Here is a 16876-nt window from a genome sequence, read left to right on the forward strand (position 1 = left end):
GCTTTGATTGGTGCATGTATGAACAATAAAAAGCATTCATATTACAGAATACCTACAATTTAATACGAATTCTTGTATTTGTTTTTTAAATTAAATACGCTCAAAGCTAAATTTCAAATGATTCAAATACATAATACATGATACTCGTGCATTGTTTGACACAAACGCATGGTTTAAAATCACTACTTTCAGTGGTCCAATTTTCTTTGTTTTAAAACAAAATTAAGTACGGAATTACCGTACATTGTTTTACAGTTTAGAATGACAAAGGCTTATGCGAGGGTAATTTTTTTTATTCTAGCAATACAGTTTATGACAGACGACCATGCAACATTTGAAAAACACACCAGCAAAATATAACACATAACATCCTTATATGTCACCCAGTTTAAAATATGGTAATTGACTTCTTTAGATTACAGCACATGACAAGAATCTATTGCCCAAACAGCATAATTTCATCTTTGGTTGGGATGAAAACATGAAAAGAGTTAAACATGGAGACATGATTTGAATGTACAATTAAAGAAATAAAGAGGACATTGAAATTTAAGGTTTGTTGATGGAAATTCGCACCAATGTAGACACACATGCTTTAAAAAAAGAGAAAACTATCTTGACACAATCCCCTCTAAGGCACCTTTTGCCCAATGCGAAAAAAATGCAATTAAAAACATTTTCTCTTAAAAATCTGCAAACATAATAGTCACCAATTTGTCACCAAAATAACAAGAAAAGTCTATCTGTATAATGGCGTTTTCGTCTTTTTGGCTACCACAATCGTCTTATGAATACAGGAATAGACTCAAATGATAAATCCAAAACACAGTGTCTTCCATACATACTCCAGAGGAATCCAGATTCCAGAATCTGGATTAAGGTGCCCACATACCCAATCTCCATTCTTCAGAATAAATGCAGACCGAGTGACCGAAACTCAAATACAGTGCATTGTCGACCTAAGACAAACCGAAACAACTAACAAAAAACCCCAGAGGTAAACATCAGACTAAAATAATTGGGATACGAATAGGAAATCAAGATGACGTGCAGGGCTAATTATTAATATGTCTAAAGGAATAAAACATTTGTTATATGAAATCGGTCATTAGATATTGAGACATTTGACTCAATTCAACATCGGTGGAGCCTGTATTGAGTGTGTTTACTTGATAAAGTTGCAGTAACCTGAATGCCCTCCTTGCTCACGAACTTTCTCTGCTGAATATATTTCCAACGCGTGTCTCCTGAAGGACTTGCAGGAAACCTTGGTGGCTTGTTACTACATTAGCAGTTACACGGCTGTAAATGTAAGGCACAAGTTTTATCTCAAGTGTCCACGCTTTCTTCAAGACTCCAAACTACTTGTCCGCGGAAGAATTTCGGTCCCTAAAGAACACTCATAGAAGTTTTTAACTTGTTGTTCTTCTTCTTAAAAAAAAAAAAATACAGTACACCATCTTTAGTTTGAACACACACATGCGTGAAAGACGAGGTACAATATACGCTCAGATTACAATTGATGGCCTTTGCTGCTCCTCAAGCAGTGAGGAGGTGGATGATTTGCCTGTGCTTAGAGTCGGGTAAAAGGGCCAACATGAAGCGGCCCTCTCAGCTTGGGTGAGGAACAAGCGTTGCTTGAGAACAGGGTGGACGGAGAGGACGAATAAGGCGAAGACGATGAGGAGCAATCGCCACTGTTGTTGAGGGTGAAGACGGTGGAAATGGCGACATCCACTATGCCTTGACACAGCTCAGGGTACAGCTTTCTAGACGAGCAACAAAAAAACAAGACAGAGTCAGTGAGCGTTATGTAAGACATCAAGTGAAGAGCTACGTTGGTTTCCGTGCAAATATTACAAAAGAGGATCACATTTTCAGTAACTATTATTATTGTTACTTCTATTATTAATGTGTTGACTACAAACCCATGCTTTTATCTGGTGTAGTCAAGCTGCAAAGTGCATAGAAAATAAACATTCCAAATGATCTATGAACGCTTGGAGTGATGTGCATTTCAATACGCATGCTGCGAAATAATATGACTTTGTTGCGCTTCATTTAAAGACCTAGATGTCCTCCTTAAGGTGCGTCATTGAGGCCCCGAGCAATGAACCGGAGTTTGTGAAAAGATTTGGCACTCCAACAAAGCCCCGCTTGGCCATTACTACTTACAGATGATGTTTCAACAATATTTCATGAGTAAACTTGAAAGTGGAGGTGTCTGTTTGCTATTATTTGATCAACAACTTCATGTTCTTTTCTTCTACTTCCAGATGAGCAGACGAGTCACGTTTGCTGCTTAACTTCCCCCTATTGGTTGAAATGTGAACACCACAAACTGAGCCACTAAAAATTGTAGTTAGGTTATATTGGCTAATACAGCCCCCGTGCTTTTTGGGAAGTTCTTTCTTTTGTGTGCTGAAGATCCAGGCGCTAAAATTGCCTTTAATGAAAGAATGCTCACTACTAAATCAGAAAGTGTTTTTAAGCACACAAATAGTATCAGCCATTTGGCCAAGACAAGACATGGAGTTGTATGTAAAGATGGTTTTTACATGTAAGATTTATTTTCCCCTAAAAGGACTGCTTTGGTATGTGTTTTTGACTTTGCGATAATTGAACATTATTTTTGTCACTGTTTTGCCACACATTTATTCCCATTGGAAATGATCCCCAACTAGTGATATCCTGTTTCTGATAGGAATCTTTCTCACTTTTCACTGCTGCCTTAGACACTGCGTACGTGTGCAAGAAAGGTCCGTGTGGAAAATGAAGGAGCAAACACGGTTCCAGCAGAGCTGCGAGGCAGATATTTTTCATCTACCTATTTTTAAAGTTGACTTACCAGACTTGGTTGACTTTTTTCCCCGCAACCTAAGTTGAATTAGAACTACTTTGACTCAGATAATTTATCCAAAAAGTTACTAAGTAAATACAACAGAGAACTGTATATGTAGACCCTTACTACCCACCTGCGGCTTCCTAAACCAATTGTAATCAGCATAAAATCACACAAATTTAACAGCCACAACAATTGTACTTGTGCAAAGCTCTTTTTCTACAATTACTAAACATGTTGGCACTGACTGTGCACAGGCGGGTGCTCCGTTGATCTCAATGAGCCACACTTTGAAGTTCACATCCACCATAAAGTCAAATCCAAACAACTGGAAGCTCTGGTAAGAGAGATGTTTGGTGCTAATGGCTGGTTCAATGCAATTCAGACAGCTCCTGCAAAACAACATATGCAAATGCAAAAACAGCGATTACATGCAAATTCTAAATATCAAAAATATAATTGTGTCAATTGGCCAATACCTATTTAAAGAAAAAAAAAAGTTAAATCGACCAAAGACGAATAATCGTATATTTTGTCTTTTTGGGGGCAACTTGTGTTGACTTTTGAAACGGCACAATGCTGTTGATGATAGGAGGTTAGGTCAGCTGGTGTTGTAAACATTAAAGATCAATAATTCATTATCAACAGAAAGCCTGGGCATGCTCCATGATGTATTGGCTCTTACTGACTCCCACATAACTCAAGCACCTATTTTTGAATCCAAAAACATATGCTAAACCTGATGCTGGTGACAACAGTGCTGGGACTGTTTTGCTGCCAGTAGTACAATTACACTGCACAAAGAACATAAAATAGTAATGACAGCGAGAAATATAAATGAAGGTGTTGACATTCCATCTACAGTATTTTATGAAACAAAGTGGCTGCATTAAATATATAAACATATAGTTTATAGTTTTGACACGCTTCATAAAAAAGCAACAACAAAACATTATTGCAGTACTTTTTTTTAATATTCATACTGATAACCACTCTGCTCGAACTTAAAATTAATTACTAAATGATTTGTTTAATGAACACGCCTCCAGCATTTTCCACTCCATGTGTTAAGCACATGGTGTAAAAAAACAAATGTTACAAAGCGTGTATGAGTTTGTGGTCTAAGCAATAGAGGAAAAAAGTAGAACATTGCAACAAGTGAAAAGCTTTCTTTATTAAGCAAAAATGACTTGTAATTGCTAGTTTGTATAACTAATAGTTGAGTCTCTGGAGAGCCTGTGCACCCATTAAGAAAATGGCTATCCTATTTGTCTAATTTCACTGTTAGCTTCCCAGAGCCAGTTCATATTAATTTGCTGAATGAAGTTGCTAACTTGTTGGGTTGCATGACTCAGCGAAAAAGGTACAAAATCTTTTAATATCTTTCTCTATGTACATATTGATCCCTAAGCTGTTAATTGTTGAAAGGTATTGTTGTACAATGAGTTTAACAGATATTATATTTAAACCATAACAAAAAAACCACATCTGCTATTTATTTTTTTTAATATTTGTGGGAGGGCTTGGTTGCTAACCCCGCTATATGCAGTACATACTCAGTGCTTATTTTCATCAGTTTTGTCATCAAAAATGAAAGAAAGCCATGTGGACTAACTTGATGATTTGCTTGATCTGAGGTAAAATGGTGGACTCCAGGGTGACGTTATGAGTGTTGAGCAGGTACAGACGAAAGTCATCAAAGAACATCTCGTTCCCTTCCTCATAGCGACCGTAGTTCTGGGAGTGCTCCTTCTGGATGCAGTGGTTGGTCAGGTGGCTGGTCATGTCCTGGAGGTTGGAGCTATTGTACGGCTCAGAAGAAGTCCGCAGAACTCCCTCTCGATACAGATAGATGTTATAATGGTGGTCCACAAGAACCCAGCTCCTAGTAGCACCGTATAATTTACTGTTAATGATGACGAGTGCCGACTTCCTCTGTGAGTGTCTTGAATTCAAGACTTACCTGATGTCAAACTTCCGATATCCAGGCTGCAGAAGTAAAGGTTTCTCCAGGTACTTCTGAATAACATGAACCTGTCCTTGATTGTCAATGTACTGCAGTAGTTGGTTAGCGTCATGTGATATCAGAATGCCAGCACCTGTTGGACAAAATGTTGTTGTCCTAAGCTGCATGGCATTATAGAGATGTCACTTGAATATTTGTTTTCCAAGTACATTGTAGCAGTTCTACCATTGTACAGAATGGCTTTATTGGTTCAAACAACGACTGTACTAGTGCATTATCTACATTTGGATATCAAGGTTGGCATTTGAGAGGATTAGCAGCAATAGAAAATGAATGGATGGAAGGATGGATATTGAATAAATGCTCAGACGGCTTTCTATATGCCACATGCTCAGAAGTGGAACACTAAAGTTAAGGAAAATTGAATGCACACTTATTGTGTATGTGCTTTATCAGCACAGTGTTCTTCCTAATCCACTGTTAACCATTTATAGTTGGCTCCTTCTGCTCTAATTCGATTCCCAGCCGCTGTAGCGCAATTTGCAGATAGAGTGCTGGTCAAGTGTATCATTTTATCACTCTCTTTCTGCTGATGCACTACTTTACATTTAAGTTAGCTTTGTGGTGAACATGGCTTTTGTTTGTCCTGTCCTACGCTCACTTGTCCTTTCATAATAATTATACTTAATTACACTCAATAAACGTTATTCAGTGGCTCAGTGGCGCTGTGACTAGCGCCTCCTCATAGTTCAGGGACCCGAGTTCAAATCCACCTCGCTCCGGCCTTCTCTGGGCACTCCGGCTTCCTCCCACACCGGGCTCCTTAAGTCCGCAATTATTTGTAGTTCCAAGAGATGGTAAAATTCGAATGGAACAATCAATTAATCTTCAATTGTTAAGAGTCTCATTTGTGGAAAACGTTTCTAGATTTACAAGTGGAGGCACTCTCTCACCAAATATTAGAGAGAAACTTGAGTCGGACAAAAGATGTAGTAAAGATTCTACCTTTAGCTCCAGCAGATGACTTGGCTATCCACACGCTTCCCTCCCCACTTTCTTTTTTGGAATGGTAGGAAGCCAAAAACACTTCTCTCTCATCCGTCTTGGGATTGCTCTTCAGATGGCTGAGGCCATTTGTAGCAGGAGCAACAGGAGTGTTGAGGTTGGTGGGATAGATGATGTAGGATTCCGGAAACCAGTTAGACGAATCAGAGAGCTCTGGGCTGGTCTTTATTAGCCTGATGATTTAAAAGTGGGAGCTAATGTAAACATTTTGAATAATTCATTGGCAGAAAAAAAACAGATTGGTAAATTAGTAAGAAACATACTTGACCAGAGATGCCTTCCTACAAAGCTTGTCTGCTCCTCTGTAGTAATTCACCAGCTGCACCAGTCCTGGTTCATGACCTAAACATAAAGTCCCAGTAAAACCCGTTTTAACACAGACTTGAATGTTAAGAAAATTGCTCAGTAACTACGATTCACTGATGGAATCACTGATCTTCCATACGACGCAGGGGCGAGCAGTCTTGCACAGTCACTGCAGTTGTTTCGTCTTGAGTGGGTGGACACCAAATGTAACATGCAGATTCTCTTTTCAGCATTATAAACAATTGGGAAAACACACATTACCTAGACGTCCAAATGGCAGTCTGTTCCGTTCGCCGAGCATCAAATTGAATCTGGGGTTGTCTCTTTTCAGCCTCTTCCACTGCCCGGTAGAAAGGAGGATTTTGGAAACTTCGGCATAAACCGTGCTGTTGTCGTCCCGGGTGACAAAAGTGTACATTTGAGAGGCCATTGTTCCACGGTGGATGGAAATAGGAATATGGAAAACTTTTCTTTCTAAAGAGTTGCTTGTCTGGTAGGCAGAGCAACACACAGAAGGTCAAGTGTTATCTCCTCTGACCGGGCCATAGTGAAGATGAGTCAGTCATATTCAGTCCAAACGTTCACTTCACATCCAAATCAAAGGATCAATGCCTAATGCACGCATGGCGCCACGACGTAACAACAACAACAAACATAACACTGAAAATGCAAAGACGTATTACTCAACAGCCATCCAGCCAGCAGTGTCCAGTAACAGACAAGGGTGTGACTGCGAGATGCAGAGCAGACAGCAGTCCGACCGACTAGTCCAATGTGGGCCGAATAGCTGTTGGCATCCGGTTTTTTGACTCAGACGGACTGCTGCTAAAATGTCTGAACTGATTTACAAAATGTTACGATTCTAAATAATTACAATCGATGATATTCATCTAAATGGGTCATCGTAAAAGCTATCAAGAATTAGCGTTTATTTATGCAAAAACGACATGCGTTCCCATTTCGAAGCTGTCTCCTGTCGATGGCTTGAAAACCCCCTCAGTTATGGTTAGTGTAGTTTTTGTTCACAATCAAAACACATGAATACATATTTAAAATGTTTAAATAACGTATTAATACACCTAAAGTATTTTATGAATAATTTTATACACATATAGTGTTTTGTTTAAATAACGTCGTTAGTTTACGTGCGTAAACGTGTATATTATGTGTAACAACGACTACTACTCCCAGAATGCAAAGAAAAGACGAAATAAACATTGACCAATACGGTTTTATGAACTTTTCAACACAAGGTGGCACTGCAGGTTTCAGTACTGTACCTAATAGCCGTTAGTGTTTGCACAGTCGTATGGCCGGAACAAGTTAACGATTTGGAGTTCTTTGGTAAGTGAACAATAAATGTTGATTGTAATGTAATTAGTTGATTGTTTAAGTGTTTGTGCATAAGCAAAAAGAAAATGTAAACTGTTTTCATAATTTAATTTTATACTTCCTGTTATATATAACTATATGACAATTGCTCAACCAAATTTATTTCACTTTTTTGTTCACTGCCGGCCGCCTTCAAATCGACCGGAAGTCGTGTGGAGAGATGGCAAATGTTAGCGGGAGCAAAGAGTTTTCAAACGTACGTGCTAAACTACCTACTTCATATGCGTAAAACTAGCTTATGTGGTTATTGTTTTTCGTAAAAAATAAAAGTCGCTAATAAGTTGAACGCTTATTTAGAAGCTTTGCGCTGCGTTTATTTTATGATGTTCACCGTGTTGCACGCAGACTATAGTCAACTGGTTAGCAATGCATCCACTTTTAAATCGGATTTACACATCATACTGAGTAAAATTCAAAAGAAGTTTACTACACATTAACTTCTTATGTAATCTGTATAAAACATGACCTATTGTGTTTGGAGCGTTATAAAACTGCAGAATAACGATAACCATGGCTGAAGTGTTGCATTTTTCATCACTTTTGCTTCATCTTCTTCACCAGGATACAACAGCCCAGCCATGAGTGGCGCACACCTGGACGAATGGCAGAGAAGGTCCTTTGACATTTCTTCTGGCAATTGTACACCTGAACAGACGGCAGATGCCTACCGGGCCCACATCCTCTCCATTCAGTATGCATGGGCAAGTTCCCACCTCTCAGAGGCCGCCATGGGCAGCCTGCTCAGGACCTACTCGGAGCGTTATGCTGCAGTGCTGGACTCGGATGACCCCCGCACGGGGCTTAACAACTATGCAGAGAGCGCACTTCATCTGGCCCGTAATCAGAAGAACCACAGCGACAAATGGGAGTCATCCCTCACCATTGAGCGCATGCTCGACTTGCCCTGCGTGCAGAAGATAATTCAAGCAAGGGAGGAGCGAGATGTATCCCTAGTGGCACCAGCAGATGTTAGCATATCTGTTGGACAAGAGAACAGCAGCAGCAGCAGCTCCTCGTCTGTTTCCATTGCTACAGGCAAGTCAGAGGGTGCATCCTTCAGACCTAATTGGCCACCACAAGCCAAAATAGAGGTTAACAACACAGCCACCGTTTATGTGGATAGACCAAAATCCACTGAGGGCAGGACAGATAATATCTTATCATCTTCCCGTCCAAACACCCAAGTGCAGCCGGTGTTTAGTCATCCCTCGTCAGTTCCTTTTCAGAGCAACACGCGCCCTGCAAACAGCACTTATCAGTCCGGCCTATTCCACACCTCCAATCCATCGAAACGGAAGAATTTTTACAACCCTGAGGCAAGTGACGACAGGGGGCCACAAAGCAGGAGCGACCCAAAACTTCCCAATGTCTTCAAAACAGCCCGTGAGCAGTTAATTGTGGATCAGCAAAAGAAACATTCCCATCAGCCCCAAAGATCAGCGACTTGTGCGGCGGCAGCACCTGTGAAGAAATCGCTGGGAGCAAACAGGCCTCGAGGTGCTTTTTCTAAATTTGTGCCACCCATGCCGCGGCAGGAGGAAGAGGAGGGCGCGCCGAAGCTCGCCTCCAATCAGCAAAATCCGATGCAGGATAAACATCTTGAGCCAAAGATAGTGGAGTTGATTATGAGTGAGATCATGGACCATGGGCCTCCTGTGGTGTGGGAGGACATAGCTGGCCTAGAATTTGCCAAAACCACTATAAAGGAGGTTGTTGTTTGGCCAATGTTGAGGCCTGACATCTTTACAGGCCTCCGTGGTCCACCTAAGGGAATTCTACTGTTTGGACCCCCCGGGACTGGGAAGACCTTGATCGGCAAATGCATTGCTTGCCAGTCAGGTGCCACGTTTTTCAGCATCAGCGCGTCCTCGCTTATGTCCAAATGGATGGGCGAGAGTGAAAAATTGGTACGGGCCTTGTTTGCCGTCGCTCGCTGTCACCAGCCTGCTGTTATTTTCATCGATGAAATTGACTCGCTGTTGTCGCAGCGCACCGACGGGGAGCAGGCCTGTTCACGCAGAATCAAGACAGAGTTTCTGATTCAGCTGGATGGAGCCACCACGGCCGCAGAAGACCGAATCCTGGTAGTGGGGGCCACCAACCGACCCCAGGAAATAGATGAGGCCGCCCGTCGTCGCCTGGCCAAAAGATTGTACATCCCCCTTCCAGAGGGCCTTGCGCGGCAGCAGATTATCACCAACCTGATGTCTCGGGAGAAGAACCAGCTGACAGCAGAGGAGCTGGAGCACATTGTAGCAAACACAGACGGCTTCTCCGGGGCGGACATGACACAACTGTGTCGGGAGGCAGCCCTGGGACCCATACGCAGCATCCGGCTAGACGACATCGCCACCATCACAGCTGAGCAGGTCCGTCCAATTCTTTACAGCGACTTCCAAGAAGCTCTGAAGACTGTGCGACCCAGCGTCTCTTCTAAGGACCTGGGAATGTATGAGGAGTGGAATAAGACCTTTGGAAGTGGCCGATGAAATCATTCCAGAAAATACACTTAAAAATAAGGGGAAAAGTCAAAAAACATTTTTCTAACAATAATATGTTCTGTGTGCCCCCAATAGTCTATGGAATGTTAATTATTCAGCAAAATCCACCTGTTTTAATCTCGGGGCAGCCATTTTATCACTTGTCACCTGAAAATTACATCACAGTTTTTCAGGTCATGACATTCGCGGCTCACCTGTTTTCCAAGTTTGTTTATGCAACATTTGCAAGTGAGTTGTGATTGGATAACTGATACCTGGTCAACCTGTCATTTCCAACAAATGGGAAAATGGCTGCTCATTGATATAGATGAATACAGGTGAATATTATTGTTTTAGTTCATATTCTATAAACACAATATTATTCAGAATGTTTAGTTTATATTAGAATATTTCAAGAACATTTGTGGGTATTCCCTTTAAGACCAGAAGTTTGAATTTTTCATCACTTTCTATCATTAGTGGTAGCTGAATAAATATAGCTGAAAAGCAAATTTAAGCTATTTAAGTGTTGTTATATATTTTATTTATGAAATACTGAACAGAGTATTAACAATGTTCCAATGTACCTTTGTGGTACCTCTGTGGTTTGTGTTACAGTGTTTTCTAAAATAAAATTCTTACGTGTCTGAGTTGTACATTTTTATGCCTTTCTTAACTCATTCATTCCCAAAGATACATTTTTAGGTATTCTAAGTGTCCCAGAGATGTTTTTTTTTGTTTTTGTTTTTCAAGCGTTTGGCTAAAGAAGTGTCTTAAAATGGCTGGTATTTGATGGTTTAAATATTAAATTAGCCAATTACTTAGAGTAATAAGTTCTGTAATGATCAATTACTGCAGATGTTATTAAGTACCTAAAGTAATCAATTACTTTAGCACTTGAGACCTTCCTAAATTCTTGTTTCACCTTCATTTTGAAACAATCCTTAAGCAGAACTCTAGAATTTGTTTTAAAGATACGGTCGCGGGGTTTACCTTCTCAAAAATACCCGCCAAAGCCAAAATCCATTTAGAGCTTGATCTTTTCTTTTTGTGTGTGATTCCTTTTTTTTTTTTGTCTAGTCCAAATTAGGAAATATATTTAGAAAAAGCAAGGTTAACTTACAATGGATACAGCGCAGTCATAAATGAAAATCGATGTGATAGAGGTTGAAATTGTTGTTTATACTAAATTGAATTCCTTTTTTTCTGACCGATCCGACTTGAAAAGAAAAACCGCAGGAAAAATAGTGAGAATAACAAAATAAAATGATATATATGTGTGTGTGTGTTTAAAAACACATGTAGAGCAACAAACATCGCTTCAACAGCGTTTGCCCCATGCATCCGTGTGACACTTGTAACACGCTCCAAAAGAAGGATGAGTTCATCATGTCCACGGAAGTTGAGTAACACAAAGAGTATCCTGAGAGCTGTCCTCTTGCGTTCCTCTCTTCCTCTTAGTCATAAAGAAAGCAGGGACAGTGTAGGACAATGTGTTACTGCAACACATTTCGCTCAATGAGCAAGTGTTCCACAATATTTGAAGAGTACCGACTCACATGATACCTCCCACGTTCCTGACCACCCCGCCACTCTTAAGAAAGTGAAGCTGACCACAATCTGATGAAGGCTCTTGAGCCATGAGCCTGCTTGGTCACACGCATGCCCCTCTGGAAGCGGACAATTATAGAGTGCACACACATGAAATGAAGTTGTCATGTAATTTTAATGAAATGATCTTTGCAAATCTGGAAGGCCATGAAAAAAAGACTTTCATTCATTTTTCATCTTTTTGTCAAGTCCTTCATTAATATTTAAGACTTGTGTGGCTGGCCACCGTATTTAAACTTTGTTGGTTTCGCCAAGCAGCGAGAGTGGTCACACAACACACTTCGCCCCCCAGTTGGCATCACGGGGACTCCTCACAGCTGGACTGAGACAGATGCGCAGAATTCCTCTGGTGCTGTCTGGGATGTGCTGAGTATGGACTCCAAACTGTGACATATGGTGTTAGCTTGTTCTCTAAATTTCTACTGTGGCGTTGTTGACACATGAAGAAGGTATATTAACCAATACATCAAATATTTTCAATTAATGGCTTTTTTCCTCACCAAATACATTTTACTCTGCTCCTTTTGAAATACTGCGTTCGAAATTCAGCATTTTAACATCGCCATCAACAGCATTGGAATTTACAGAACAAGGATATGATAATATGACTATACGGTGTACTAGGCCTTTCACATCAATATTTTGGAATCTATGGATTATCCCATCGAATAGTGGGACAAAATTGTATTTCGCAAGAAAGTGTATTATAAAACAATTTTCTCCATTTCCTGCTCATCGCTCCAATTTGCCTCGCAAGTATTGCTTATTGTTGTGTATCTGGTATGATTTAGTGATTAAAAAGTAAGTAAACTACAATTAAACAATACAGTATATTGTAACATAAGGGATTCATGTGGTAGGCTACACATTAACCTTTTTGAAAGTGATTCAGCATCTAGTTTAGTTATTGTTTTCTGAAGTAAATGCAGATGTTTGCAAATGTTTTGATTAAACACGTAATAATAATCAGTCTGTTTATGAAGGTCTACAAAAATTAAGGAATGATTACTGTTGAGTGGCTGACAAAGTGTTTTGGTAATTTAATTTTAAAAATGTCTCTATTATTCAATTCTTAAAATAGATTTTGATTACTTTGATAATCAAGTAGTTGTCCACAAAGAGGTTCATCTTGACAACTCTAATGTAAAACTTTTTTTTTTTTTTTTTTTCCCAGTTTAGCAGTGAATGAATAAGGGTCATGTCTCATTCACTCATTATGTTGGTAGCAGATATTCAGTCTTTTTTTTTTTAATTGTAAAACTTGCACCTTCTGTCAAATTTCGATTTAATTTTCGTCACTTTAAACACAAGATGTATGGCAACTTAACCACGCGCAAATGTCAAACTTTAAGCCCGAGTTTTTCTTTTTGTCCATTATGTTTTTCTTTGAGCAGCAAAGACCATGCATCCACAAATAGTGTACCAACACAGCAATTTAACGTGAAGCCTTTTTTTTTTTTTTTTTTTAAACAGACACGTCTACCTGTGTGCAAATGTGTCCCTGTGTCACAGCCACATCTACAACAGGCACATAGAAAAGGATGAACAATTTGCAATGCCAACATTTTAATGTCTTCCTGTCAATTTACATTATTGGGACAGAATGGGCTTGAGTGAATTCCACCAGCAGATGCATGTTCAAATAGTAAGAAGCAAAATTCACGAAAAGCTACATTACTAAATACAACTAAACTAGTGAGCATTTATATATAAACTCTGGTTACCAGATTCCAATGCTAAACTGGTCAATGCACTCACCATGATCCAGCCTTTTTGGCTTTCTCCCGGTGTTTCGCCAATGTAGTAACATTTGTATCCCCTTCCCCTGCAACTTGACTTGACATGCAGCTGTTCTGACTTTGCTTTATCAATACAGTATATAATAAAATGTTTCCACGTACTCCCTTGCAATGAGCTCACGGAATAGTCATTGCTGTTTCATGCATTGAATTACTATTACTGTATATAGACATTTGGGATGCTGTCCTGTGTGAGTAGTCATTGAAAGCAGCTCCAATCAAAGGCATACTTGAGTACTATACTCACTTTCTATTGCTTCTGTATGTATAGTAGCTATTGATTGTGGACTCTGAGCACTTTATTAAAAAAATATAAACTTTGTTAATTAAATAGAAGTCAGCTGGCACAACATGACATGCTGTCTCACATTGGGAAGGTGCCGCCATAAAAATCAACTTGCTGCAATATGTCTTCAGTTGCCATGATTGACTGGAAGCAGGAGATAGTTCTAGTTCTGGTATGATGTTAATGTGAACGTGAAAAGTTTAACCCTAGAACACTTTCGCTATAAAAAGTAACACCATCACTCTTGCCGGGTAATTTTTACCCAATACTATATACCCCAAAACACTTCTTGTTGTAAAAAATAGATTCAAATGTGAATACACGTGATAAATTAGAGTGGTTTTCTTTCATTTCCAACTGTAGTATGAATAATAAAATGGAAGAGGAAAACACAGGAACAACCTAAAAACATGATCCAAAATTGCTGAAAAATTAGGCATTTTAGAATAAAAAAATTCCCCAAAAATAAAAAAAATGAAACTAGAAACATGGTCTTTGCTCCACCCATTCCTGGGACCTGTGGGACTTCCCTGGTGAAGGCACAGACTCTTAGACATACCAACAGCTGCAGGAGAGAGGCACAAAAAACACCTTTTTTTTAGTAAGTAAAAATGACCAGTTGACTGAAATAGTGTCTTCTCCATAAGAATTACTTATTATTTAAATTCCTTTTTAATCATAATTATTTATAACTCGCTATGGCAACTGTGTGATTGACATAGGCATCTCTTAAACAATAGACTTGCCGGACTTACAAAATTGGGACAATGGGATGCGACCTATGTAAAATCAGGACAATGAGGAACTGCTGAGGAACTTACCGAATCATAAGGGTTTTGCTTAGCAGTTGGGGAGTGGCCCTACACCAAACATCTCAATCCCATGGGTGTGTCTGGTGAATGGACACATTGCACATGCATGTTAGTCATTGGAGGTGTCTGGAATTGCTGTGCAGGCACAATGAAGATATTAAGAGATGCTGGCCTGGGGATCCACCCTGTGCGACCCAGTTGACAGGTCATAACCCACACTTGTAAATTTTGTGGTAAGGTGAAAACAAAAATGTCAGGAAAATTTTACTAGAAAGGAAGTTGAGCCATATGAGGGGTAGATCAGAGACATTTTAAATGATGGCAGATCTGTGCTGATATCCCTTTGTTTGAATGTTTGGTTTAATCATAACCTAGCCACATTTCCAGTTATAAGAGGGTTTGAACACTTTTGCACCTTCTTAGTACATGTACTACGAAACTTAATAATAGAGGAAAGTATTTCTATTACTTTCACAGCTTAATATGTGATGCTTAGTTAATACCTTAAAGGCTTTGTGCTTTATTGACTGTAAAACTTCATTTACTTTTTGACTCAAGTGGATTTCAGAATTTGCACTTATTTTAGTAACGTATAGGAATTAAATCACTTCTTCATTTTACAAAGTGTGTGGTTTCATTTTTTTTTTTGCAGACAAGTAGCTATTCTTAGAATTAGTGTAACTGCAGAGCATGAGCGATCCGTTCTATAACCCTGATTCAACTAAATTTGAAGCTGTCAACATTATCGTGATATTAATACATATTCTTAATACAAGGAAATACTATTATTTTAAGATGAAGGGGGAAGTGAGATCTGGAATTGTGTAGCAGGTCTTGTTGGCTCTACCCTCTCATGCAAATGTCCCTTCCAGTCAAGCGTGGGGCCTCGATGCTGGCCACAGCTGCATCCCGCTTCTGCAAAATCACACTTTGATCCTCCGGAATGCCGCTGTCACATCACAGCGCCGGTACTGGGCAGTTCTACACAGACAGGCATGGTGCTCCAAGCCCCATGTCTGATGAATGCTCCAAAGACTGATTTCTCCTCCCTGCTCTCGGCCAATGGACTTTGTCAGCAACTGGATGTGACATACTGTATGTTAATCTGAGCGTCGTTTTCCCACTCAGTTCAATTAATTAGATAATCAAACTGTGTTACAGAAAAATGCAAATATCAACGTAGGGTATGTCTTTTCACTTACTCTTTAACATTGTCACAGGGCTGAAGATTGAATCCACAAACTTTTAGTTGTGGCGATGACCGATCTGCCCCCTCACCTGTGCTTCATTAGACTGATGAATGATGATACACTTACAATATCAGTAGGCCTACTAAAATGTTCGAAATGTATACTCATAACATCTAGTTTTTTTTAATCTACCTCTTTTTAATGTTTGCTCAACTAACCGTATTTTTTACACTGTGAATTGCTGGTTCATAGATCAGGTTGTGCTGTAAGAAAATTCACTGTACAACCCAGTCACGATGCTCATAAGGATATGTGATACAGAAAATGGGTGGATTTATTATATCATTTTATGTCATTGGCTACTTGCTCGATGAATCCCAAAAAGTGAAACCCTATAGTAAAATTTTGAACCCGAGACTTTTTTTTGTATAAGTTATGTTTCAGTAAATCAATCACATTTTGCGATGGGCAGTTTTGGGCAAATACAGCATTTGTATTTTGTATAGTTCTTTACTATTTTGTTTGGATGTCTGTCAATTCTAAATATGTAGATGTGTGTCTTTGCTTTCAACATTTCAACTTCTTTAATTTAATTGTAATAGTGCACAGGAAAACAAATAAAATCATGTTGCTTGTATAAAATATCCTTTATTGGTATTTTGCAAGCCTCAAAGGCTGAAATATACAAAACAATTCGAATATGACAGAAATGCAAACAATTTTTCAGAATAACATTTTCTTTGTCTTTGCCTTTCAGCAGCAGTCATGTTTTCACCAAATACACATTGAATACAGTTGTACAGGAGGAGTGGCAACTATTCTATTGACAAACACCAATCACTGTAATAAATACAAAAAACAAATGGCAAATAAATGTAATATAAATAATATGAGAGATGCTCGAAGAATACAGGCTGGGAAATGAACTTGAATAGTTTGTCTACATTTACTTTTTTGATTGTATATAATACATAATTATGGTAGCTCATTTTAAAGTCAAGAAAATAAAGTTCCAGCTTGGTAATGGGAAAAAAAATGTCTTTTTTAAACATATATACATACATATATATATATATATATATATATATATATATATATATATATATATATATATATATATATATATA

At 39.0% G+C, this 16876-nt stretch overlaps 2 protein-coding genes across 3 annotated transcripts; one reads left to right on the top strand and one right to left on the bottom strand.

Moving 5' to 3' along the window:
* Nucleotides 1-272: 272 nt before the first annotated feature.
* On the bottom strand, nt 273-7157 carry ttl (tubulin tyrosine ligase). Its single transcript, XM_088422248.1, has 7 exons — nt 6441-7157; nt 6137-6215; nt 5814-6046; nt 4806-4941; nt 4458-4727; nt 3091-3234; nt 273-1769 (listed from the first exon to the last, which is right to left on the bottom strand). The coding sequence occupies exons 1-7, from the start codon at nt 6607-6609 to the stop codon at nt 1574-1576; spliced, it is 1227 nt and encodes a 408-aa protein (XP_088278374.1). The 5' UTR covers nt 6610-7157; the 3' UTR covers nt 273-1573.
* A 323-nt stretch (nt 7158-7480) lies between these two features.
* Nucleotides 7481-10707, top strand: fignl1 (fidgetin-like 1). Of its 2 annotated transcripts, none has more exons than XM_088420651.1 (2): nt 7481-7523; nt 8133-10707. In XM_088420651.1, the coding sequence occupies exon 2, from the start codon at nt 8150-8152 to the stop codon at nt 10058-10060; it is 1911 nt and encodes a 636-aa protein (XP_088276777.1). In that variant the 5' UTR covers nt 7481-7523; nt 8133-8149; the 3' UTR covers nt 10061-10707. The 2 variants fall into 2 exon arrangements, with proteins under 2 accessions (XP_088276777.1, XP_088276776.1); XM_088420650.1 differs by lacking the exon at nt 7481-7523 and adding an exon at nt 7686-7767.
* Nucleotides 10708-16876: the final 6169 nt, after the last annotated feature.

Source organism: Hippichthys cyanospilos, chromosome 8 (genome assembly GCF_059441005.1).
Source record: "Hippichthys cyanospilos isolate Australia breed blue-spotted pipefish chromosome 8, RoL_Hcya_1.0, whole genome shotgun sequence".
NCBI lineage: Eukaryota > Metazoa > Chordata > Actinopteri > Syngnathiformes > Syngnathidae > Hippichthys > Hippichthys cyanospilos.